This window comes from Chlamydotis macqueenii, chromosome 11 (genome assembly GCF_036417535.1).
Source record: "Chlamydotis macqueenii isolate bChlMac1 chromosome 11, bChlMac1.mat, whole genome shotgun sequence".
In the NCBI taxonomy this organism is placed as follows: Eukaryota; Metazoa; Chordata; class Aves; order Otidiformes; family Otididae; genus Chlamydotis; species Chlamydotis macqueenii.
This window is the reverse complement of record NC_141566.1, coordinates 18,235,689-18,260,281: the sequence shown is the minus strand read 5'-3', so window position 1 is coordinate 18,260,281 and position 24,593 is coordinate 18,235,689. Positions and strand designations below refer to the sequence as shown.

Genomic DNA, 24,593 nt, shown 5'->3' with positions numbered 1-24,593 from the left:
AGTTATTCAGCTTCTAAATCACACAGAGTCACTTAGGTAATGAAAATGCTGTCCTATACTGAACTATGCTGTCCTATCCAGAACTGCATCCAGCTCTGGAGCCCCCAGACATGGACCATTTGGAGAGGGTCCAAGGAGGGCCACAAAAAAGGAGGGCTGGAGCACCTTTCCTATAAGGACAGGCTGGGAGAGCTGGGGCTGTTCAGCCTGGAGAAGAGGAGGCTCTGGGGAGACCCTATAGCAGCCTTCCAGTACCTCACGGGGGGCCTACAGTGAAAGATTGGGAGAGGCCGTTCAGTAGGGCCTGTTGTGATAGGACGAGGGGTAATGGTTTTAAAATAGAGGGAGGTAGATTTAGATTAGATATTAGGAAGAAATTTTTTACAATGCAAGTTGTAGAACACTGGCACAGGTTGCTCAGAGAGCTGGTGGATGCCCCATCCCTGGAAACGTTCAAGGCCAGGCTGGATGAGGCTCTGAGCAACCTGATCTGGTTGGAGATGTCCCTGCTCCTTGCAGGGGGGTTGGACTAGATGACCTTTGAAGATCCCTTCCAACCCTAACCATTCTATGATTTTATGCCTGATGCTTTCCTTCCTCAGCTTGCTGTTTCCCAGCTTCCAGCCCTTTACAGTTAACGTACAGGTCTGTGGTGTAACAGAAAGCAAAGGGGTCATAATGAAATGTCTGAAGGAGGGCAGTGGAATCTACTTTTAATTCATTAGTTTAATGGAAGTGCAAAGTCTATTAAAATTGTTTTCATTACATCAGGCTTGTTATTGTTTGTTCTTTCTCTGCCTTAGAGGAATCCAACAACATTAGAAGTGTGTCACATTTTTTAGACCCAAAAGCGTGGAACAGCTTTTAATGGGAAAGAAAATGTTTTTTGAAAACTAGAAAACTGAGCAGTGAAATAAATTGAGCCTCAAAAAGTGATTGAAATCTCCAAGTCAATATACAAAAGGCATCCAAAGACTTGTGAAGTCTGACAGAATCTCTTTAGTTTGAGGTGTCTTTCATTTTGCATCAGGGCTTACATTTTTAAAAAATAGAAGAAAGCAGTGCTGTCAGGTGAAGCGGGTTTGAAAGCAGGCTGCCTGTTCATGAAAGCCTGAAATTGTGCACAACTCTAGATAATGCGTCTTCAGCAGATAACTGAAATAATACATTTCCTAAATTGCTTGCATTAAGCAATTACTGATACTGTAGTGGAAACCATATAATTTTCCTTCCTTCCTTGTAGCCTCAGCGCCGTGTCACGTTTCACCTCCCAGATGGCTCCCAGGAAAGCTGCAGCGACAGTGGGCTCGGGGACCATGAACCCGCGAGCGGTGCTAGCACGTCGCACCCCCTGCCCCTCGGCTTCCCCCAGGAGGAGTACTATGAGCAAGCTTCGCCCAACAGCCGGACGGAAGGAGACGGCAACTCAGACCCGGAGTCCAGTAAGTGACGAACTCTGGTCATCTTAGTTGTTGCATCTTTTGAGTGTCAAAAGTGGTCTTCTTTTTTAGGTAATTATCAAAATGGAACATTGATTTTAATACGATCAAAGAAGCCCTGTATTTTGAAAAAGGTGAAGTCTGAGAATTGGAGATAAAACACTCTTGAGCTGTAAAGAGTTTATGGATTACCAGGTATTTTTATAGATCTGCTGTGCTATACGCAGAGGAGCTTTCTGATGAGGTTAACACTTGCCCTTATGCTCATAAATACCACTTGAGGGAGTTCACGCTTTTTAATTTGTTTTCCTACCCAACACTACCGCGTGTTGTAGTTTGTTTTAACAGGAGGAACTTCTGGGTGATAGATCTGTGAAGACACTGCATCTCCAGAAATAAAGGGTTTCTTGATTTCTCTTTTGAGAGCAACTGTAGTACGTAGTAATAATCTCAAAAGAGTTTGTTATCTTACTTCTGCTGTTATCACCAGCTTCTTAGGATATTGAAAACAGTTAGGCAAAATCAAGATGAGCTCAGGACCACGCTAGAGCTCTGGATACTGGTATTACTTTCTCTGCCGTGATGTGATAGCCAGTTAGAGACTCCACTGTACTTCAGTCAACTGTTAATTGTCCAGGGGCTCTTTATCCAGATTAAATTGAACGGTGCCATTGATAAAGAGACACCTGAATGTGTGTGAGCCTCTAAGGCCTTGTTAGCGGCCTAATAAGTGATTTGAAAATACATCTGTTCTGGGCAAAACTTGACCCGAAAGGTGTATTTCAGCTGCTTTAGTGTATCATGAAGAATGAATTAGTAAGTCCTATGCATTTGAAATAGCTCTATGAGAAGGCAGTTAATCTCTGCACTGGCAAATACAGCACCCAGCAGAGAGCATTACCTCCAGCTCCGAGCTGGCTCTGACAAACTCAGCCTGGCTTTTGGAAATCACACATCTGCCTTTGCCTTGTGCTGCCCGAGACGGGAGTCTGAGGGGCTTGTCTGCATGGATGAGGTCTGTTCTCTCTTTTTCCTTTAGTTCATAAGCTATTAACTGGGGATCCTCGGTTTCAGACTTTTTAAACTTTGTAATGTTATATAGTCCCTGAAATAATGCCAGAATATTTTTTTTTTTTTTCTGAGCTGATAGACAGCTGACAAGAACCATCAGAGCTTTTGGATGTTGTGTTGAAAACATTATTCATCATTTGCTTTTGTTTGTGTTTATATCTGTGAGGCTGTAATACACCCTTAGGAATATTCTAGGCAGTCAAACTGAATTCTTTATAGAATGCGGCTCTGAAGAGCTACAAGTACACTCCAAAAGAAGTAAAGTTATGAGTTATGTGTTGTATTTGCTGCCTTTGCTATGCATACTCTGATCTGAACTTGCTTTCCCGTTCCCTCCATTTGTTGTTTGTAGCTCTGGTATTTACACTCTATGGAAGTGAGCAGGCCACACGTGAAATCAGTATTTGGGTCCTTCCACACAGAGAGCGTGGGACAGGACCTGGCGTATGAGGAGCTGTTAAAACAGACGTGTGGATCTTGGATCTTGAGGCCCAGGTTTTGGGCTTAGCTCTGCTTTTTGAGCCCAATTTTTGCAATTTCAGAAGAAATACAGATCATGACTCTTCTGGAACGTTGCCCTAGAAATAATACAGCTTTGACATCTGAATATCATTGACACGTATCACTGTGTGGAGACTAAGAAGGCATCTGATACCTTTTCAAGTGTGAAGAAAGTTTAATCACCTGTCTAATTACCTGACAGTTCAGTTTTCAACTCAAAATCACAGTTTAAATAGCATTTATGTTATGTGAAGATTTTTTACCCTTCTAACTTCTATCTTATTGAAAGTTTAATTGACACAATATAGCATGATGCCTACAGTGTGGAAAGCATAGTTTGCAGTCCTTTTTAGTGTTTTATGCTCATATTAATGGCAGTATCTAGTGGCAATAAAAAAAAATCCAGATATAAATAGATATCTGTTGTGTGCTCTCATACATCTAATTAAAAAAGAAAGAGAAGACCCACAGCGTATTGTTATTCAGTATGCTGCTGTAAAATGATGTGCTGTAGGTAAGAGCAACCAAAGTGTCTTGTGTGCTGATCTATGAAAGTGTTCAGCCGGAGGTTCGTTCCGTTCACTTGTGTATGTATGGCATATCTAGTCCATAGTGAAATAGTGAAAACCACTCTGAATTGATAGTTTCCTCTACAAACATGCTGCTAGATTTTTGTTTGAAGTGGCATGATATATTCAAAGTATTTCTATTCTTGTTTCATTGACCAAAATGTTAATGTGAAAAGAGAAAGGAATATACCATCAGATAATCTGAGTAGATTCCAGAATTCATACAACAGAATAAGCATAACCTTCATTCTGTCCCAAGATCTTTAATATCTGACCTATCTTAATCTGAAACATTGTCTAAAACATGAAGCCTGATTGATCATCTGATGGTGATTTAGTTCAACTTTGCTCACCAAGGAGACACAGAGTTGGGATGAAACAACTTCAGTAATGTCTAGTGTCTACTCAGACGTTAAGTAGCTTATGAAAGCTGATGGCAGATGCTACATCACACAGCGATATATTCCAAAATGTTTTCTCCCTATTGTTTTTTCTGCATACAGTTCTTAGGTTTTATTGGTTTCTTTAATATTGGAAAATATTGTATTTTTGAAACTTCCCATTTATAAGCAATAGCAAAGCGTTTATTACAAAACACTGAAAAGATGGGCACAACTTAAAATAACAGAAGCTGGGAAATATTGGTGAGAGGAAGGCTTACAAATTCACATCCAGTATGAGACTGAAGCAGGGAAGAAAGGGTAACTGTAAGAATACCGTGGTTAAAAAACTGACTGAGAAGTCCTGATTTCAGCTGGTATTGTAGCTGATATAGTGCTGTGTTTTGGATTTAGTATGAGAATAATGTTGATAACACACTGACATTTTAGCTGTTGATAAGCAGAGCTTACACTATGTTAAAGACTTTTCAGTTTCTTGTGTCCTGCCAGGGAGAAGGCTGGAGGTACACAAGGAGCTGGGAGCGGACACAGCCGGGACAGCTGACCCGAAGTGGCCAAAGGGATAGTCCATACTGTATGACATCATAGACTGGGCGGAGTTGATGTGGAGGGGTGGCGGGATGGCAAATGCTGCTCAGGGACCGTCTGGGTGTTGGTTAGCGGGTGCTGAGCGATTGCATCACTTGGGTTTTTTGGGTTTTGTTTCTCTCTCTTTTTGTTATTTTCTTTTTCATTACAACTATTTTTTTAATTATTATTTTATTTTATTTCAATCATCAAACTGTTTTTATCTCAGCCCACGAGTTTTCTTAATTTTACCCTTCCGGTTCTTTCCCCCATCCCACTGAGGGGGGTGGAGTGAGCAAGTGGCTGTGTGCCGACTGGAGTTAAACCATGACAACACCTTTAAAATTAATTGAATGTACTAATTAAAATTAGCAATAGGCTATTTAAAATGATTTGTCTTCTCTTAATTTAGTTGCCTCCTCAAAAAAGCATGATGTGTAGTGCGGTGGATGCGTCATAAAGAAGAGATGCCAACAAACTGTTACACTAAGTAAAGAGTAATGTAACAATGCATGTAGGTTTGTAAAGAATACAATCCTTAAGTAACAGCACCAATATACATGGTATTCATATATTTTTTTTACTCATAAATTACTCAAACCAGTAAGGATGCTCCAATAACTCCCCATGCTAAGGATTTTAGCCATACCACCTTTTTTTTTCCTTTATTTTTTTTTCCCCTCTGTATTACATTTAAATACAAAACATACTACAAACATAGACAAAAAGTAACAAATTGTTGTCTTTGTTAAGTTCCTCAGCAAACTATCTCTCTGTGGTGCCCACTTAGTGGCTGTAAGCATGGAAGGGGTTGAAAGGTACATGGTAACCCCAGCTATGCTTGCTTATTTAATACATGTGTAACATATTAATGACAGATTTTCATGCTTCAACTGTTTTTATAGCCTTATCAAAGCGATCTGGCTATTTTTTTTTTTCCTCTAGAGAATAAAATTATTTTTCTTACTGTATTTGGAGAAGGTTGAATATGCCCAGTTCAGCCAAGAAATTGGTCAGAGTAGGAGGAATACAACCGCAGCTTTGGGGGCAAAAAAAAAAAGCCAGAAGACCTGTAAGTAATTGTAATTATTTTGTATACACAAAATGGAAGCACAAACAAAGCTAGCTGAAAATTAAATGACTAGTTAATGAGGCAAATCGCAGTGAGATTTCAGCATTTGGAATAGGAGAAAACTGACGTCTTAAGGAGAAGGGGGTCTCTGTAATGATATTTAACATGAGTTAGTGACTAATAAGTTGAGAAAGTTGTCTTGAAAATCAGAAGGTGTTGCGGTAGGGAAAGGATGGCCAAAAGGTGAGCTGATATGTGCTGTAACTTCATGGTCACTTGGAGCTGGTGTTGGCAGAGGTGTCTGTGCTCCCGATTGCACCTTCTCTTGTGGCAGCACAAGCATCTGCAGAGCTGCTTGGGTGAACAGGATAGGAGAATTCATCTGGGTTCAACCTTGTCTTGGGTGGAGCAGAGGGGGAAGTTATTTTTAAACTGATCAGTTCCCCAGTTCCATTCGTTACATGAGGCACTGCTTGTGGGCAGCAAAGGAGTGAATGACTAGCTGGGACAAAGCTTATGCTGGCTTTAAGCGATCATCAGACTTCAAGAGAATTATTCTTAAAAAGGGTTAAGACTGTGATCTGTGGTATTTAGCCACATAAGAAGGAGGTTTGCAGCAAGGATGACATCTGTTCATGATTAAAGATAGCATGTATTTCTTCCCCAAAATTGAAAGAACACTTTCACCTTGCCTTAATTTTTGATAAGGCTGATGTTGATGGAGCAAAGACAGGCTGATGAAGAATGATGATAATGGAACTAAAAGTCAGAGCAGGTTCAGTGCATTCCTGTGGAGGAGAGGAGATAATCTTCCTCCCAGGATATCAAAACTGGTCGTGTTTTCTTTATTTGTCTGAAATTTTAAGGGATGAAGTGTCAAGAAAAAAAAAAGGACTTGGTCAGGTATCACTGCTGGAAAACACTTACAGGAAAGAAACTAAGATATGTGTAAACAGAACACAATACATGCTACCATAAATTCCCCAGGATCAGTACGAGATTAGCTCTATTGTCTCACCTCAATGACTTGTATTTTTTATTTTAGGAAGACATGTATAGTTAGTCTATATAGATTTAAGAACTACTGACTGTTATTATGACTTAAAGGTGGGTGGAGCGTTAGTAACTAAGAAGGAAGAGACATATTAATAGAAGAATGGAAAAATCTCCATCATTATCTTCATTAATGAGTTTGGCATTAAAAAGCAGGAATATGTTGATGAAATATTCTGCTATCCCAAAGCCAAGCATCACTGAAAATATAGAGGAGGAGCTCTGTATGACACAAGAATTGGATTTTGCTAAGGATTTGGAGTAATAGCAGTGGGATGAAATCTAACAGTTGAGAGTCTTTCTTATAGGAATGGATGTATGCAACCAGTATTTAAATCACCAGCTGCAAATGACATAAAGAAACAAACAACTGAATATTACAGAAATAAACTATAAATTGCCAGTACCCAATATGATTGTGGAAAAAAAAAACCTGAGTTACCCCTAATACAGGAAAAAAAAAAAAAAAAAAAACAAAACAGAAACCAAGGCATTGATGATACCACAATGGGAATATTATGAATTGTGTTGGCTTCCTGCATTAAAGAAAGGTGAAGTCACTTGAGAAACAGGTGTAAAGAAATATTATTAATAACAAGGGAATGGAATGCCTAGGTACAAAAAAAAGGAATTAATATTGGCTTGTTTAAACTGCAAAGTAAAGGCTGGCTGGGGATTAGGACTGCTCTCAAGTAATAGCAGAGAATGGAGGTAGAGAGATTTTGGTGGCCAAAATGAAGCGCCGGGTTGCTTGAGAGGCAAATGAACAGGGGCTGTCTGCAAACTGTCCGAGACCAGAAATTTGGGGATTTCAAACAAGGTCAGTGAGGAAGTTTAGAAGCAGGGAATGAGAATGCTAACTGATTGTTAAAGAGAAGCTTGGTAAATTTATGAGGGGGCAAATGAATTGCCCTCTGTAAGAGCAGCAACTCTGGTCTGTGATGGAAGAGGTTCCTTTTCCATGTTCACAATAGAAAAGCTGTTGGTGAGCATGTTTGCCAAGTCTCAGGTCTGCGTTAGCCCTTGGCTCAAAGTTCCAGCGCCGGGCTGGACGCTCGGCGGGTGCACACGCTGCTTACCCCGGCCGGGGCCCGCTGCCCCGCCGCCGCCCAGCGCCCACGCTGGCAGGGAGCCATGCTGGCCGCCCCGTCCCGCGCAAGCGCTGCGGGACACTTACGGCTTGCGGAGGCCTGTGAATCTCATTGATGTCGTCACGAAGAAGAAAGGGTCGGTGCTGCCCGCTGACGGCAGGTAGCTGAAGATAGGAAGCTCGCTCTCCCTGGGGGAAACAGCTGCTTTTTTTGCCATGCTGACTTGTCTGATAATCAGAAACCCTGCAGTTACTGAAAATACTCTTTAAACATCATCAATAAGACTGCTCTGGCAGCTGGACTTCAGACCTCATGCTGAGGCACAAGAAAAAAAAAAAGTACAAAGTTTAAAGTATCTTGTTCCCTATTCAAAAACTGGGGCTGGGAGTGCTTGCCAGCAGATACTTTTTTTTTTTTTTTTTTAAATGGTGTTTTCTTTTTTTTTGTTCTCTTCTTGTGTGCATTTAGTTCTACAATAAGGTTGCAATGTAACAGTAATATTTTAATTCTATTGTTGCTGAGTTATAAGCACACTATAGCACTTAGGTTTAATTTGAGGAAAAAAAAAAAAGGAAGACACTGTCATTAGTTAAAGATAATAAATCTTGGGCTAAAATACGTCTCAGTCTACCACATCTGCCCATTGGGTCCCTTTACTTCTACTGTATTGGGTTTTTCTATCCCCACGGCTGAACACTAATAATTAATTCAGAAAGTGCTGAGGTAATTAATCTTTCTGAGGCAATAGAGTTTGATTGATCTTCTACCTTTAATCAAATTAGCTTGTACGTAGGTGGGAGAATGTAATGGCTGACTACGGTACTGTACCACTTTGTGAAATGCCAACCTTCCCGATGACCTCCTGAGAGCGTGCCCATGAATCATGTGTGTATAAACCACCACAGCAATCATTAAGTGCCTGTTTGATTTGAAAGATGGGGAATTGGCAGAGAGCAAAGTCAGGATGTGCTCAACGTTCACATTTTAAAGTATGTCTTCTTTGGAAGTGCGACTTTCTATCTGCATGGCATATGTTTGAGGGCTTTGAATGTCACAGAGCTGACAACAGTGTGGATTTTCCAGATGTTTTAGCTCTCTTTCTCTGAAATAAAATAACTCTCTAGTCAGAAGCACATACAGTGAAGCAAAACAACACAAGCTCCTATAAAACAAAACATTATGATATTTTTGATTTGTTGATGACTGGAGATTGGAGCGGGGGGAAGAGGTCAGATTGGAGAGGTGAATTGACAATGACACAGATGAGTGGCTTTTGCAAGCGAGTTTTTACTTGTACCTAAAAGGATACAGATTGCATATTCAGAAATAATTCCGTTTTTTGGTAATTTGATCCCTGAGTGCTTGACTTAAGAGTTATTAAGGCAGCTGACACAAAGGGGAAAAAATGGACAAAGCAAATGAAATGCAAAAGTAAAAAGAAGTAAAAAGATTGTGCTGCTCAGACCCTATCAGTTAAACACAGCACTATAAACACAGGCTCTGATTTTTAAAATCTTATCCTTTCTGTGAATAAGGAGCACTCTCTATAAATCTTTCAAAGTATATATATAATATATATAATGCCTTGATGCACGTTTTCTACTGTTTGAAGAAAAGTAAGATAAAAGCAAGTTTTCCGGCATGCGCCATCTTCTTTCATGCAAAATCAATGGGGATTGATGGGGAAAATCTGTTGGATTTTCGAAACTGCGTACTGGGATGAAGTAATTCAGGCAATAATAATGTGTTTGTGAATACCATCTAATGTTATTCTTGACTGAGGCTTATAATAGAAGTTAGTCTGTGTAAAAAGATTAGAAAGAATAGCTCCACCTTGCAGTTTAGAAATCAGTCATTTCTTGTGAAATAATAAGGAAGGCTTTAAAGTGTTTGTTTTGGGGATTTTTTAATAATAAATGAGATCTGACATCTATAAACAGTGATTTAGTGGCAGATGTTCTGTGATATATATTTATGTTATCACTTAAGCTGACATGGTAATGGATAATCCTATTTTTTTTCTGTTTGAGGTTTATGAAAGTTTTAAAATATATCGCTGTAGCAAGCAGCCTGGTGGGGCAGAGGTGGAGAGAGAACAAATTTCTTCCCTCTACTTTTTCAAACTCCTTTTAGATCTGACGAGCTGTCATGTTTGCAGTAAATAGAGGCCCTGAAGTGTGGCTGGGTAAATGGAATCTGATTTGGAGCACCCTGTATCCGGGAGCGCATTAAGGCTGTGATGGTTGCGATAGCTTGAGAAGTCACAAAGGGCACAGATTAAAACGAGAAGTTTATCTGGAGCGTGTGAAAGCTGAAGTCGTTGATAGAGTTCCCTTCTGGTGACAGCTTTGAAGATGAGTGTATCCTCCATATCTGAAATCTAGTTATGGATGAGATAGAAGTTTATCATGGGGAAGCAGAGCTCTGCGAGCAGAGCATCCCCTTATCTTGCCCACCAGGTTTGCAGGTGACACGTGGGGAGCCTGGGCACGAGTCCCGGGAGGACGCGGAGTCTGGGGCCGCACAGTCACCCCGCTCCAGCGAGGCTTCTGTCGGACGGCAGTGCTGGCCCTCTCCTGACAATAAGCCTTTCTTCGCTTCTAATTTGTACCGGGCCACCCACACAGCAAGATAAAGTTCATATGACGTTTTTGTTTCTATTACTGATGAGCCACAAAGAAACTCATTTTATGCGCTTCTCCTATCTGTCTTGTTTTGTCTGAAACTTTCACTTCTTTCTTATTTTTAGAATAGGAAAACATTGCTGATGCAATTTGTTTTCTTTTTTTTTTTAAGTCAAGCTAATCAGTGGCACCCAGAGGAGCTTTTAGCAATATGAAATATTAAGGTGTTTGTTAGCATCTAGTTCCTATTTTAAAAACAGAAATATAGAAAAAAAAACAACCCTTTTTTTTGTATTTTACATAATTTAAGCCATGTGAAAAATTGTATGATTATAATTTCATTTGAAGCATAATAATTTATTGCTTGATTTCAGTGTGATTAATGAAAAATATATCAGGAAATATATCTAATGAATGTCTGCAGCTACCAATCTGCCTTAGAAATTAAATGGAAGATTGTGTTTATTGAACAAAGAAGATTCTCAGCTGACAGTGCACTTACAGTCACAACATTTGCTGAGTCAAATCTGATCAGCTCAATAAATCCAGTGATTAGAGATGTGGGTATCCTATAATCTGATGTTTTCCTTTTAACTGGACTTTTGGTAGGGAAATAGGATCCAGTCGTGAAGTATGCATTAGAAACAACTACAATTTTTGTTCGAGAAAGCTCGTGTGTATCCATATATTCTGGAATAAGGGGGATATTTTTGCCTGTACTCTTCAAATACCTTTTAATCTTCTGGAGAAGCAGAATGTTTAATAAACTGCTGCTTCTGAATTTGTTGAGGTTGTATAATCTGTGCTGTGGTCCTTTGTTTTCTGGCTACTTTTCAAACCTCAGCCTTGCAGTGGCAAGGTCACGGGAACGCTGGGGAGCCCTTGCACAGACTCTGCGCCAGGGGAGCGCAGGGCTGGTGTCCTTGGTACCTGTGGTTAATCCAGCTGGTATAGCACCGGGATTTCTTGAAACCAGTAATATTATATACACGTTCTGAAAGATAAAATACATTTGTCTGGGTTGAACTGGAGAGATGTAGGCAAAATAGTTAGGATGATGTTTTTGTATTTTTATTACATCGGAGGTTGAGAGTCTCACCTTTTACGTTTTGTACCAAGAAATAATGTTGCTGCTTTATAGTTAGTGGCAGGATTTTGTATGGGTTGTGTTTTATTCAGAATGCTGTGTGATTCAGTACTTTTGTTATGAAACCAAGTGACATTCTAATTGTTCGTAAATGTTTTCAGAGTTCACTCTGACTCTGTACACTGCTGATTTCAGCGATACCAGAAGCTCCTGCCTCGCGCATCCCTTTCATCGTTCTCATCCAGCTCTCACACCGTCTTGGTTATTTGTACATATCCATTCCCAAGTTTCAGTTTGAATTAGATTGTAAACTCCCTGGATTACAGACAGAAATTCTGTTGTATTTGTGGGGCTCTGAGCACAGTGTGGCTGTTACACTTATTTTATGCTCCCAGTGCAATTGCAGTGGAAATGTTCACCCACACTTGTGTAATAGGAGTGGAGCTGATCAATACAAATAACATATGCTGTACCAGCAATGCTTCTAAGTGCATATCGGGTCTTTTTGTTTTCGTTTGTTCCTGTAGAAATAGATAGTTAGCTTGTCTCGTATTGGATTCCCAAAGTTCAATCACACTGTTAATGACGATGTGAGTTGGGTAACTCGTGTCGTGAGGAGGCAGGCGCCGTGTGTGGACGGGGAGGCGTGCTAATGCTGCTGGGCAGCACTGTGGTCGGCCAGCATCGTGCTGGTTTAATTTGCAGAGTCACTCGACTGCCAGAGGTACTGTTTCACAGAGCTTCTTGCAATCACAACTTAGTTTAACCTTACTGTACAAGGTGTCTGGCAAATATTCACCTGCCTCTGTGCGTGTTAATAACACTAATTTGCTGATTGTATTTAATAAATGCCTTTGTGCTCCTCAGATTTGTGTTACTTCTGTCGGGGTGAGCAATGCTGTTGCATCCTGAATAGCTTGGCTTAGATGGGGTGATAGGGTGGGATAGGGGGATGGAACGGTAGTTAGCAGCATCTTCCCTTTTTCTGCTTTGTGCTTTGAAAAAATCATTGCTTTCTAACATGCCTCGCTGCCAAGCAGCACTGTTGCAGTGCTTGTCCTTGCAATGCTTAAAGCTCCACTTAAAGCCTTGGTGTGTCAAATGAAAATTCTCTCTATATAATAATAGGAAGCAACAACTGATCCAGCTAAAATGCTGTTTCCAGGATAAGGACATGAGTAGCTGATTCTGTATGGTCTACTGTACTTACATTCCTCTCATCCAAAATAATTCTGTTTCTTTGAAATATCAGGAAGAACAATGACACTATTTCAATAGCTGTTCTTTTATCTTCTGTCTTGACTGATGTTCCAAAACCAGTGTCCCAGAAGATGTGTCCTCTATAGGATGAGACGATACAAAGTCTAGCCCTCACCTAATACTTTAAAATAAAGCAAGCATTTCTCTACCAAGAAAGGCTTTACTCGTGTCACATACTAATCATACACCAAAGAACTGTTTAGAAAAAGAAAAAGACAACCTCTGCCTCTCCTCCTCAGGAGCAGTACATGTAAAGAAAAACAGTGGCAATAAAGGGAAATAGGAATGGTGAGAGAAAGCACTTTGAAAACTATAAAAGCAAAAATTGTTTTTATCTTATTTCAACTGATATTAAAGCTTTTCTTTATACACATGCTCATTTTTTCACTGGGAGTCAAATATCACAGATTACAGATTCTGCTGGGGAGGAGCTTTCGTACATCTGTCTCTAAAATTATCTCCTCATTCCTCTTTTTTGTGAAGATCACAAGAATCTCTTTCCATCAACCTGTTATCAGTCGGCGTTACTCTGACCCACTCTGATACTGGAACATGTTCTCAGCATTGTGAAAAAGATGTGTGCCAGAGAAATCTTTAAATAAAATGAGTCCTTTAACTTCCATTGCTGTGTCCTCTGTTACGGGAACAGCGTTTGGTTGTAGCTGTACGTGGGGTTTGATTTGTCACATGATAATTGGGAGTTTAGATGATTAAAGTATGGTTTGTATGTTTTGTAAAGAATAGTAACAGATAAACAATCAGCTTGGATATTGAACTATCCAGTTTTCCATTTAAAGATTCATAATGGCAAGATGTTCAGCTTTTGCAAGAAGGATTAAGTACTTTCTCCTCTTTTTTTTGTTTTTTTTTTTTTTTTTTTTTTTTGCCTTCCCCTTGAAATATTCTGGCTTTTTGGTACAGTGAGGCGATTTGTGTGGAGGGAGTTTGTGTCTGGATCACTGTGTGACTCCTGGCCCTTAATTTGTGTCAGAAGGCAGCAGATTGCCAAGTACGTGTCACAGCTTCAGAAATGCGACTCTCTGTCGTCCTATAACTGGCACAATAGAAGCAAGCACCGAGGAGAGAGCTGTGATGTTAGCAGGGCTTCCTTTGCTACTGACACCAGCTGATACTATAGTTAGTGGGGCTCTGACATTCGCACTTAACTGCTCGATGAACCTAATGAGTACACTTGGTTTATTTGAAGCGGCCTGCCTCCGCGACAAGAAAGCTGACTCACTAAATCGGAATGCAGAGGGAGACTTTCTGTCTTTGAGCTAAGACGAGGCGCGTATGGCGAGGCCTTCCGGGAGCGTTTCCTCAGAGGGTTTCTTTCTGGCGGGGACCGCGCTGTGACAGGCACCTTGCAGTCAGAGCTCTTCACACAGAGCCCCAGCAGCTGAAAGCAGAGGGAGGAAAAGAGGGATTCACATCGCAGGATGGAAATTGCCAAGGAGACACTGTCCAGGTCGTGATAATCCAATGCACTGACATAAAAATTAAACACCCTGATAGACAACACTGCCGCAAATCCCAAGGGGGGACAGATATTTAGGAGCAAGGAAAAGAAGAAAATGCTCTGACCTTATTCTAGCTCCTGGGTTAGGAGTGAATCGTTGTAAGGATTGCAAAACTTAATACAGTAATGTAGCTACTAAAGATGGCTTAGTTAAAAACTCTCTCGTAATTATTTCTTTATGCTTTTTATAAATATTGCATTTTAGGATTTGATTTTCCTTTGAAACATACTTACAAAGCAACGTGGTTCTGTTTAGTACATTCATCGTTAACCTCTGCTATCAACTTTGTGTTTCTAATCTGATGAGTTCAAGAGAAATTGTAATACAAGTAAGCAGATGTTTTCTATTTTGTGTAACACCTATTCTTGCTGAATAAGGAGAAAAGATGATATATGTAGAGGGACATTAGTATTTCTTGTTAAAACGTGCTTTGCAGGCTGAAGAAGCTCATATACATAATGATAGTCAAAAGTCAGGGAGTAAAAATAGGAATTTGTTAAAAACAGCTGTGCTGCACAACTCTTTGACAGGAATAGAGGAATGCTTTCTCCAGTAAAAAAAAAAAAAATCAGAATTTATTTAAAAGGAACTGTAGCTGCTAATTTTCATCAAGACAGAAGGTTAACAAGTCTGTGAAATGGGGGGTTGGTTCGGTCTTGTTCCGTGACCATGAAAAAAGAAACGTTTAGCTCTCTGATAGAGCTGCTGTTTTTCTCATAGCAGGATCCTCTGTAGCATCACACTGTGATTGCAGTGTATTTTTAATGCTGCCAACTGCGCCGCTATCATCTTAATGTTTCCTGAGACTCTTTCAAAGAAACGCTGACACAAAATAATAATCCTTTTTTAACGCTCTTGTCAGTTATTTTTTCTCTGTTTTTTTCCAAGGTGATCTTACAGCCGTCGCCCCGTTTCCCAATGGAAGCGCCAGGAGCGCAGCCCGGGGTGTTTGCGTGCCCCGGTCCGGGGCTTTGCGCGCCGGGCAGCCCTGCAGACAGCGCGAGTGATTACCAGTGACGTGTGGACACGGGTTACGCGCTGTATCGCTCAACTGGAACTGGCATTGCCTAAGTAGTTTTCTAGGTTATTTGGTTAGTATAGACTGTATGTCAGAAAAGATCTTGGCTTTTTAGCCAAATGATTGGCAAGCTGAATTACAGATGGTCCAGTCTATGAATTTAGAAACCAGATCCAGACAGCTGCCTGCACTTGAAGGCAAGATAGTTTCTTACCTGCAACATTGATGAAGCTCCAGACTATCTAGTACAGTACTGTGTGGTGTTTATGCTTTAAAAATTGATTACACTCTCAGCATACACTGTAACTGTACCTTACTATTTACAGTGACTGAGAGGAACCAGATCTAGCGTCCAGCGCTGAACAGTCTTTGACTTGTAATGCACAATTGTGAAATAAGCACATGAACAGAGTAGACGGAGGGGGTCACAGAAAGATTTTCTGGTCCAGAAGCTGGACATGAAATGGTGACCCAGCCAGGCAGCCAGCATTTCTAATTGGCAGTCGCTCGATCCTTTCCCCCCCAGCACATGTACTCTAATCCATAACCATTTTGCATGCTGAGGTGAGATGTTAAATACAAAGAATTGCTTTTAAATAATGAGCTTATGGCAGAAACTAGCAAGAACAGGGATCTCAAGGTTAAAGATGGCATTTCTCCTTCAACCTAAACTGCTATAAGGGAAGAAAGATATTTAAAAAAAAAAAAAAAAGCTGTGAATACATCAAAATACATCATAAAAAGATTTTCGAAATCTTATGTCACTGTATATAATTCTAACTAAGACATTTGTCTTCCATTGTTAAAATATTTGTATGGAGGCAAGGTCTTTCTCAGGTGCTTGCTCCATATGTACTCGATTCAAATTATCATTGTCTTTGTTGCATGTATAACTAATTGCAGAGGGACGTATTTTAATGCAGGTAGCAATTTTTTTTTTTTTCACAGCAGTAGAAGATGGTTCCAGTAAAAATATGCTACCTTTATTCAGGTGTCCATAGTTACAAAAAGAGGAAAATAAACAAGCTTTTTTCTTATCAGAAATCCCTTTGAAGACAAGTGGGTTCTTTACTCAAGTGTTAGTGGTATTTCTGGAACATGTTTGAACGTTACGCACTTTCTCTGAGCTTCCGTTGTTTCTGCTCTGAAACAATCCTTTGTCATAAACACAGCTTTCTTCTGCTTGGCATGGGCATGTGAGGCAGTTCTTCCTGGAGGGAAATTAAAAACTTGTTAATCAGTGACATGAGGCGGGCTGCAAAAAAAGGGTCATATATCTGTTTGTGTTGTTTTTAAAACTTCTTAAGAATTCCATTGGATTGCATGAGTGACTTTTGATTTCATTTTATAATATAATTTGGTAGGTTACTGATACAATTGAAAAAAATCTGGCAAAATTTTAGCTCCTCAGATATCTCTATAACTCTCACTGATTGAGGACTGTGCAAGCCCTGGGTTTGCTCAGAGCTTGCCTTTGGGTTGTTCCTTGTCTTCTTTGACGCTAGGTAACATACAAGAAAAATTTCAGGTACTGAAGTGAGAAAAATAGAAATAAGCCCAGGCTGAGAGTATAGGTCTGAAGCTATCAGTAAGAAAGCACAACACTGTGTTTAGCAGACTTCACTGTAAAAGCAGTAAGATTAAAACCAAACTTTGTAGTTCTGTTTCAACAAATTCATTTTTCCAGAGGAGAACTTCAGCTGAAAAGTCAGATGCCACTTTTCTTTCAAAGTTTGTAAGATAAAAAGAGCTTTCTCTGGAGTCCCTGATGGAACTTGCATTTTTATTCCCATTGTGTCAGGAATTTGTCTAATTTGTCATGTCAGGAGAATACTCAGTTGTACAATGTATTTGTACATTACTGTTTGAGAATCTTGAACTAAAAGACCTGGTTTATTTGATGTGAAAATAATTCTGGTTTCATGTGTAAGATACGTAATATGTGACAATAATCTTGCATTGATTGTACTGGGTTTGTGTGGGGAAAAAATAAGCAACCCTGACTGAACTAGGCAATTTGCAGCCTTGATTAAATCGAGCAGACTGATGAATAACTGAGATGAAAAAAAGAGCCCTGAAACTGCGGACAGAGCAGTTTGCCTAGGCAGTACAGCTTTTGTCTTCTTTTTTTCTTTTCATGTGCTTCAGCCTGGTCACCTATTCGGTATCCAAATGATGGAGTTGTAATATGCTTTTCCATGATCATGTTGAACTTAGAGTTGTCTTTCAGCAAGGCTCTGGTTGCCACCCAAGATCTTCTCTAAAAATATATCTATCACTGAGCGAGTCTCTGGTATTAGTGTGTTTTGCTTAGTCCTGCTCTGCCTGCTGATGGATACATTCTTCTAACTTTGGTGTCCGTATTGTGGCATGGGGATAGAGGTTATACATGACATGGGCTCATGGGACAGATGCTTTCTGCTTCCAAATGTCGTTAAACCGTGGAGTGGTTAATAACAAAAACTATCAGTTCATAAATTGGTACAATTACTATTTGCAATTATGAATGCGAAGACATAAATTAGGAAACTCTGGACACCAGTGTAACAGGCACAACCATGGCCAAACTTTACCATGAAGTGCAATGGATAAATAAAGGGATAGATCTGCAGAAATGACATCATCTATGAATAAATGCAAATAAATTGACCGTGAAGGGGTTTGGGGTGCTTGTGGGGATTGCTTCATTTTCCGGCAGTGAGGGAAATAGAAAAAAGACCATAGCTAACATACAACAACATCTAAAGATCGGCTATATTAGAGGGAGATGTCAGGGCAGTGACTGACTGACAAACACGAAGACAGAATTGTTCATCCACGACACACCAAATAACGGTAGTGCAATACTGATCCTAGGCCGTATTTACAAGGGTCATATCATCCTTTGGCTTCAGGCCTTTGAATGTGTTACAAGCTTACTGTCATGGGCTCTTGAAAGATGGGCATCTCTCCAGTTTCTCACTGGAAACTGAAGTGAATCTATGCAGGTAGTTTACAAAGCATCCAGCAGATATCACATGCTGGTAATGCAGTACGCGTTACTTACAGACGTGATTTCAACCCAAGATCTATTTAACATACAGTGTCCTGTAGAGCAGTTTCTCCAAAAGTCTGTGTTCTGGAACTCAGAAATGAAAAAAAAAAAGTATTAACCTTAGTTTCAAATAACCTTTTACATTGAGATTCTGTAAGTCACCGAGTGCTACAAAGGCAGATTTTTTTTTTTTTCCAGTCACCAGAAGAACACACTTCTAGATTTAAATCCAGCTCATTTGTTCAGTAAAAATTGTTTTGAAGTATATTATATTTCCATTTTAACAGTGAAACTTGTGTGTGCTCAGAAAGCTGAACAGTATGTCTGGCTTTAGCCTGTGCTCATTTGTATTGAGTAATTATCTAATGACGGTAGTGTTCAGCATGCATGAGAGCTCCTGGAGCAAGATTTGGAATTTTAAGGAAACGTTGTAGATCAAATGATAATGTCTCATTTGTATTCCTTCAGTTCCCTAGCCACTACTGCACTTCATAAAGCAACTGCAGAAATGGATCGTGGCTTGCAAACATGCATCATTTTTGTGTGAGATGAGAAAAGGCTCTCCGTGATCCTTAAGTAGCACCAGTAATCCCTCTGACACACCTTACAGCATCAGATGGTCCTGTTCCAAAGAAATTGCACATGTATGAAATATGTTTTCAATCCTGTTGAGAAGTGCACCACTACTAAGGTCTTTGGGGACAAACATATATAACTGAAGGCAGCATTAGCTCTGCACGACTACGTGGACATGTACTGGAATTTTTGTCATCCATATCTTTAGTTGGAGGATCTGGTGATACCTTTGTGGTAGCAGCATTATGCTGGAAAACTCATTTTGGAGTTTCCCCCTTTCTAGTCTGGGATTTAGGACCATGGGATGCGTGTATGAACTGTGACTTGAATAAAAGTGTCTCCTTCCACTCTAGACAGTGAAGGATGTTGTCTGTACCATCTTTAGCATCCGTTTTCACAGGGCAGATTCATAAGTGTAACCACGTTTTGTCTGATTCATTGCCATGTTAATCAGGTTGCAGCCCGAATGTGATGGGCCGATGGAGAGAGGAGATGCCTCTCTTCCTGTTGGCAGGGTTCCATGAGTGCTCTCCAAATGAATGTGTAGATGGAGCAAAAGCCTTTTTCTTGCTGTCAGTGTCACAAGGTCCCATCCTGCCCCACTGGGGGAGTAACTGAAAAGATGGCACAAACATGGAAAAGTTTGAATTGACCAAAAGCTCCAAATTTGTGTGTATTTCCAGCCATCAGCTGAATCCATGCGTGAAATTAAGTCTAGCTGATTGTGTTATATCGGCAGGAAGAAGATTTTTGGTTTGTGAGGATCTACAGAGCTGTGCCCGTTTTGCAAATCTAGGCATATCAGCATCCTAAATCACAGTTCCTGCTCAAGAAAAAGCTGTTTCCTTACAGATTATTCTGGCCTCTCTCCTAGTGTGACTTGGTCACATCTTCACAGACTGTTGTATAGTCCAATCTTTATATATCGTTCCACTTGTTGTATCACAGGCTGTCTCTAACTTTCCATAAAATTCAGGTGACCTCATAAGTGAATTTTCTCTGTATTTTGCCAGTGTATGTTAGCAAAATAGAGTCGTTCGGTCATTAGCATGAGGAAGCAATTGCAGGCTTTAGACTAGGACTACAAGATCAAGGTAAGATTTTATGGGTTGTCTTGTTACCAAATCCACACCAGGTAGTTTTTCAAGGTCTTGCTGTTCAGAACATTGAAGGGTCTTGTACTGACACTGTTGTCGTAACAGCAGCACAAGTTCTTATGTTGTCGTACGTTTAATAATTACTCCTTTGCTGTAGAAAACCAGAGTGCATGAGATGGATTAATGAATATGCCATACAGACAGAACATCATTGAGAGCAATTAAATACTCTGTTTATGCAATGGAATATAATTTTTAATATAAGCTTGAAGTACTGTATGCATTGAGCAACACACGATGGCTAAGTCATGGGTGCATGTTAAAACTATGAAAAAGTATATTTTCCTTGGAGGTTCAAATTCTGTTCCACTGTGGATCATGTGGATAAGGCAGTCTGTGGCAGTAGGATAAACTTGTTTCATAATCTTGTACTCTGTTCCAAGAGTTGCACATATTTAGTGCAATCAAGTATTGAAGTTCAAAGTCTGTTTTTCCATCTTGCAGCAACTGCTTTTTGGTGTCTAACATTGAGAGTGAAGAGTGTATGTCTGCGTCTGTAGGTCGATGTTATGGATCCGTCACAGTGATATGTGACACCAGCTGTGTACAGAGTGGCTTTATTCCCTAGCATTCCACAAAAACTGTATGAAAAAACCCAGATGATCTAGAAATGATATGGTATGTATAATATAACGTGCACATAACTGTGTTACGCCCTGGACTTTTTGTACTGCTGTTACATGGTTTTCAGGGTTTCCCATCAGCTGGAACCCTTTGTCATAACAGGGTTGAGCTAAAAGTGTTCCTTATCGTGGCGATTGTTCAAATCCATGTGTAACTTACGACACCACGGTACCTCAGGCTAGCTTAAATCTGTGAGCATATACAATATTTCCATTGAAGAACATGGTGTCTTGTGTTAATGCCGTAGGCATAAGTAGTGTAACGTAGGGGAGGGAAGATGTATCAGTCTGAACCAGTGGTGCCTCTGCACTGTTTGCTGTTATTTAGTTAATGGCGTAGTTCCATAAACGACACAGTGTGTTGAGTGAATTGTAGATAAATTCTCTGCTGAGTCAGATGCCCTTCTTCCAGTGTGCTTTTAAATGTGAAAAATGTTTCTTTTTGACATATTAAAGTTGCTTGGTTTAGCTTTTCATTATGTAGTTGTTCATTTCACAAAGATGGAAGGGTTTACGGGGTTCTGTATTAAGCCAGAATGACACGATTATTATCAGTATGCCCATGATGCACATTTAGAATCTGTTAAGGTTTCAAAGCCAAACATACAGAAGAGAGTAAAATGAGAATCAAGACTTCTTACGTAATCTTAATTTGGTGTCTTTTTACACATGCTGCATGATATTCATTTGATCTTTGGATCAAATCTTATCTTTCTACAAAACATTTTGCTTATTTATTCATAGGATAGACAGGGTGGTTTGAATGAGCAGCCTTTCAATTCTCACTTCAGATCTTTAATAGAAACTGCAATTACTGAACCTTATTTAAAGACTAGACTGAATAAAGACTGGTGTTCCTCTTGCTCCTCAGCGTTTCCTTGGTTCTAACCCAGAGAGCGTGGGAGCAAAGTGGAGATATTTCCAGAGATAAATGCTCTAGTTGGCACTAGCGCAGTTGACAGTCAGTGATCTTTGGGATAATGCACAGACAATCTAGTTTTGCTGGGCAGAGGAATGGGACTGGGATATGACGATGAAATTTAGCTACATATTTCTAACAAGTCTACAAAGAGGACCTGGCCCACTTGGCCAAGCACTGCTTCCAGAGCCACTGTTGGACCTGCCAACAGCTGAGACAAGAAAATGTTTGATCTTTGCCAGCTGGCTGACCAGCCAGCACATGTGCACCAGAGGTTGTACAACCAGGCCAAAAATTGATGAGGATTGATGACAGCACAAGGAGGCTGGAATATGTAACTGAAAAATAATTCAGGCATGGAGGGTCCCACTTCCTTGCCTGAGTCAGAGTCTCTTCTCTTAAATAAGGTGTGAAAATTTAGGGAAAATCTTTTTTTTTTTTAAAAAAAAAAAAGAACAGCGATGTTAAGATTTCTTCAACAGCTGTTAGTCCCAGTTTCAAAGCATGTATGTGTCAGAACTTTCCGATGACGTTATAATGTTTATAGCTGAAGTGGAGGGGGGAATAACAAAAGCTTGAATGGCTGCTCATAAATGAGAAGCTTGGTAATCCTTTTAAAACTTTTCTCTGTTTGCTGCTGTTAATTAAATAAATGAAAATCTGATTAGCAAAATAAAAATGGTTCCTAATGTTAAAACAAATGAACTGGAAACGTGAGTATTCTATTTTTAAAGAGATTTAGGAGTTTTCCATTGACAGTAGACAATAATTTGACTTCTAATTTCAGTATTTTTCTCTGTGTAGGAGATATGCTTGTATATATGCATATATGCATAATTGTCTGCTTTCATAATGTGGACAAATTATGTGTGCACCTAAACATGTGTATACACAGATGCATACATCTCATGTCTCACTGACTCATGGCTCCATTTTGCTTAATTCAATACTTTATCAAAGCGACTATCAGGGAACAGTTCCATGCTTCACTGGGCAAAGACAAATGTATCCATGGAAGACGGTCTTCTAACTGGAGATAACAAAGAGCAAAATGCTTTAAAGTCCACCATGGATATAAGCGTGCAAGACTGCGTTCACTGTTTAGCTTATAACCTGCACTAGACTGTGTGCATTCGTTAGTTAAATTACATACTCCGAGCAGTTCCAATGAATTCAGTGGGTCTACCCTGAATGAGCAAAGTTAAGTAGGTGCATAAGTGCTTTCAGGCTTTAGGCTTTACAAGCTTTCATAATTAGTGCTGTAGACAACATTAATTAAAGAGTGCTTTAGAAGGAATATAGCTGTTTAAACCTCTCTAGTGGCTTGCATCTCATTCAAGGATCCCAATCAATGCAACACATGGATAATCCACTCAGCGATGCTGTGTTGGGATGATTATAGTTTAATGTAATCTGTATACATCTTTGAATTGTGTATAACGAACATAACTTTATACAAAGTCACTGCAGTTCAAGGATAATTAAATAGAATACAGTAATAATGAAAGACAACATATGTTTTCTATTTTATTATGGAGTTTCTTGCAAATATTGTGATCTATGGTAATCAAATATGATGAAGAGGCAGGATTTCCAGAGGCTAGTAATATTTTTCTTATTTCCTTCTCTAGCCTTGGGCCAGAGATAGAATTTATATCTCTCTCATCCTCCTATTATTTTATAATTGAGGGGGAATTAAAAATAAAGCACTGATTAATAGCCCTAAAATGCTTTCATGAACAAAAAAAAAACCCTTCTTGAAATGTTAAGCATTATGTTATATCTAATTATTGTTAAAAGTATGGTTTGATTTTTTTTTTTTGTTGCACTCTGCGTTATACAATATGGTCTCCTGTCTTCGTGAAACTATCTTAGTATCACACGGCAAATCTTTTGACGTATGATTGAGAATTGTGTGTGGCAGTATAAGATCCCCTGCAGTAGCTCTACTTAAGGCTTAAATACAGTTTTATTTTTTGACACTCCTTGCCTTTTATGCTGTCTTTTCCTCCCATATTGAGATAATTTCCAAACGCTGATGAAGAAAATTACTGCATCTTATACTGATATAGTTGTAAAGGCACAATAAAATTTGACATCTTCCATTTAGTGAGTGTGTCTTGATCAGAAATAGGACTATCACTCAGAACAAATTATTTTGAAGCCTAAAGCAGGAAGGATATAATAGTTAAGCACAAAATTACCTGATGGGTCTTTAATCACCCGACAATTATAAAAGAAAAGATCTCTGCCCATTACTGAAAGAGGAACAAAAGACCAAGAATAGAAATAGAGACAATGACAAACTAAATTATTGAGGGGGTGGGGATCTCCTGTACTATCTAAAAACTCTTATCAGTGCCTAAAGATGCTCTGTGGTAGCGGAGAAACTCAGACATTTCCTTGAGTACGTTCGGCTTCTTTTCATCTGGCTTTGTATTTTATTTGTTCTAACAGAAAGAAAATTCTGAAAAGCCCCTAGAAAATAGTGATGTCTGCTTGTTTTCCTATAATGTTTCCCTGAAAAAAAAAAACTGGTGGATCTAGAGTGCTTGCAGGGTTTGAGGTGTGGAAACATATCCAAGACACTGGTAAACCACCAGCCTGGACACTGGTCCGGCGTGCCAGAGAGAGCACATCTGCAGCAATTTGTTGGGTTAAGAGATGGAGGTACCCAAAACCACAGAAACTCACATCTTCAAAATAGTGATACAGTTCCTTCTCAAAGAGGGACAAAGATACAAAATTCTGTCATTCTGTAAATACTATTTCAAGTTTTCTTTGAAAGACTAGTTTTATTTATAGTGTGCACTTTCCACTCCCTCTCGTCATTGATCCTACCAATTCCACTTAGTTAAATTAAGCTCCACTATAAAGTCCTGATTTGGCCTGATAATACAATAACTATGGAACAGGTGAGATTGAATCATCATTTTTTCCTCTGGCCTCAACTCTGTGCCAGTGACTGCTGATTATAAATACTATTAGCGAAACAGAAATCAGCCGAGTGT

The 24,593-nt window shown here is 39.6% G+C and overlaps 1 protein-coding gene across 1 annotated transcript in view; it reads left to right on the top strand.

Annotated features, from left to right (window-relative positions):
* Positions 1 to 24,593, top strand: part of PCDH11X (protocadherin 11 X-linked) — a 495,288-nt gene that overhangs the window by 358,965 nt on the left and 111,730 nt on the right. Inside the window, exon 6 of the mRNA XM_086756657.1 lies at positions 1,244 to 1,442. Within this exon, the coding sequence (XP_086612783.1) occupies positions 1,244 to 1,442 (199 nt within the window). The remainder of the gene's footprint in view (positions 1 to 1,243; positions 1,443 to 24,593) is intronic.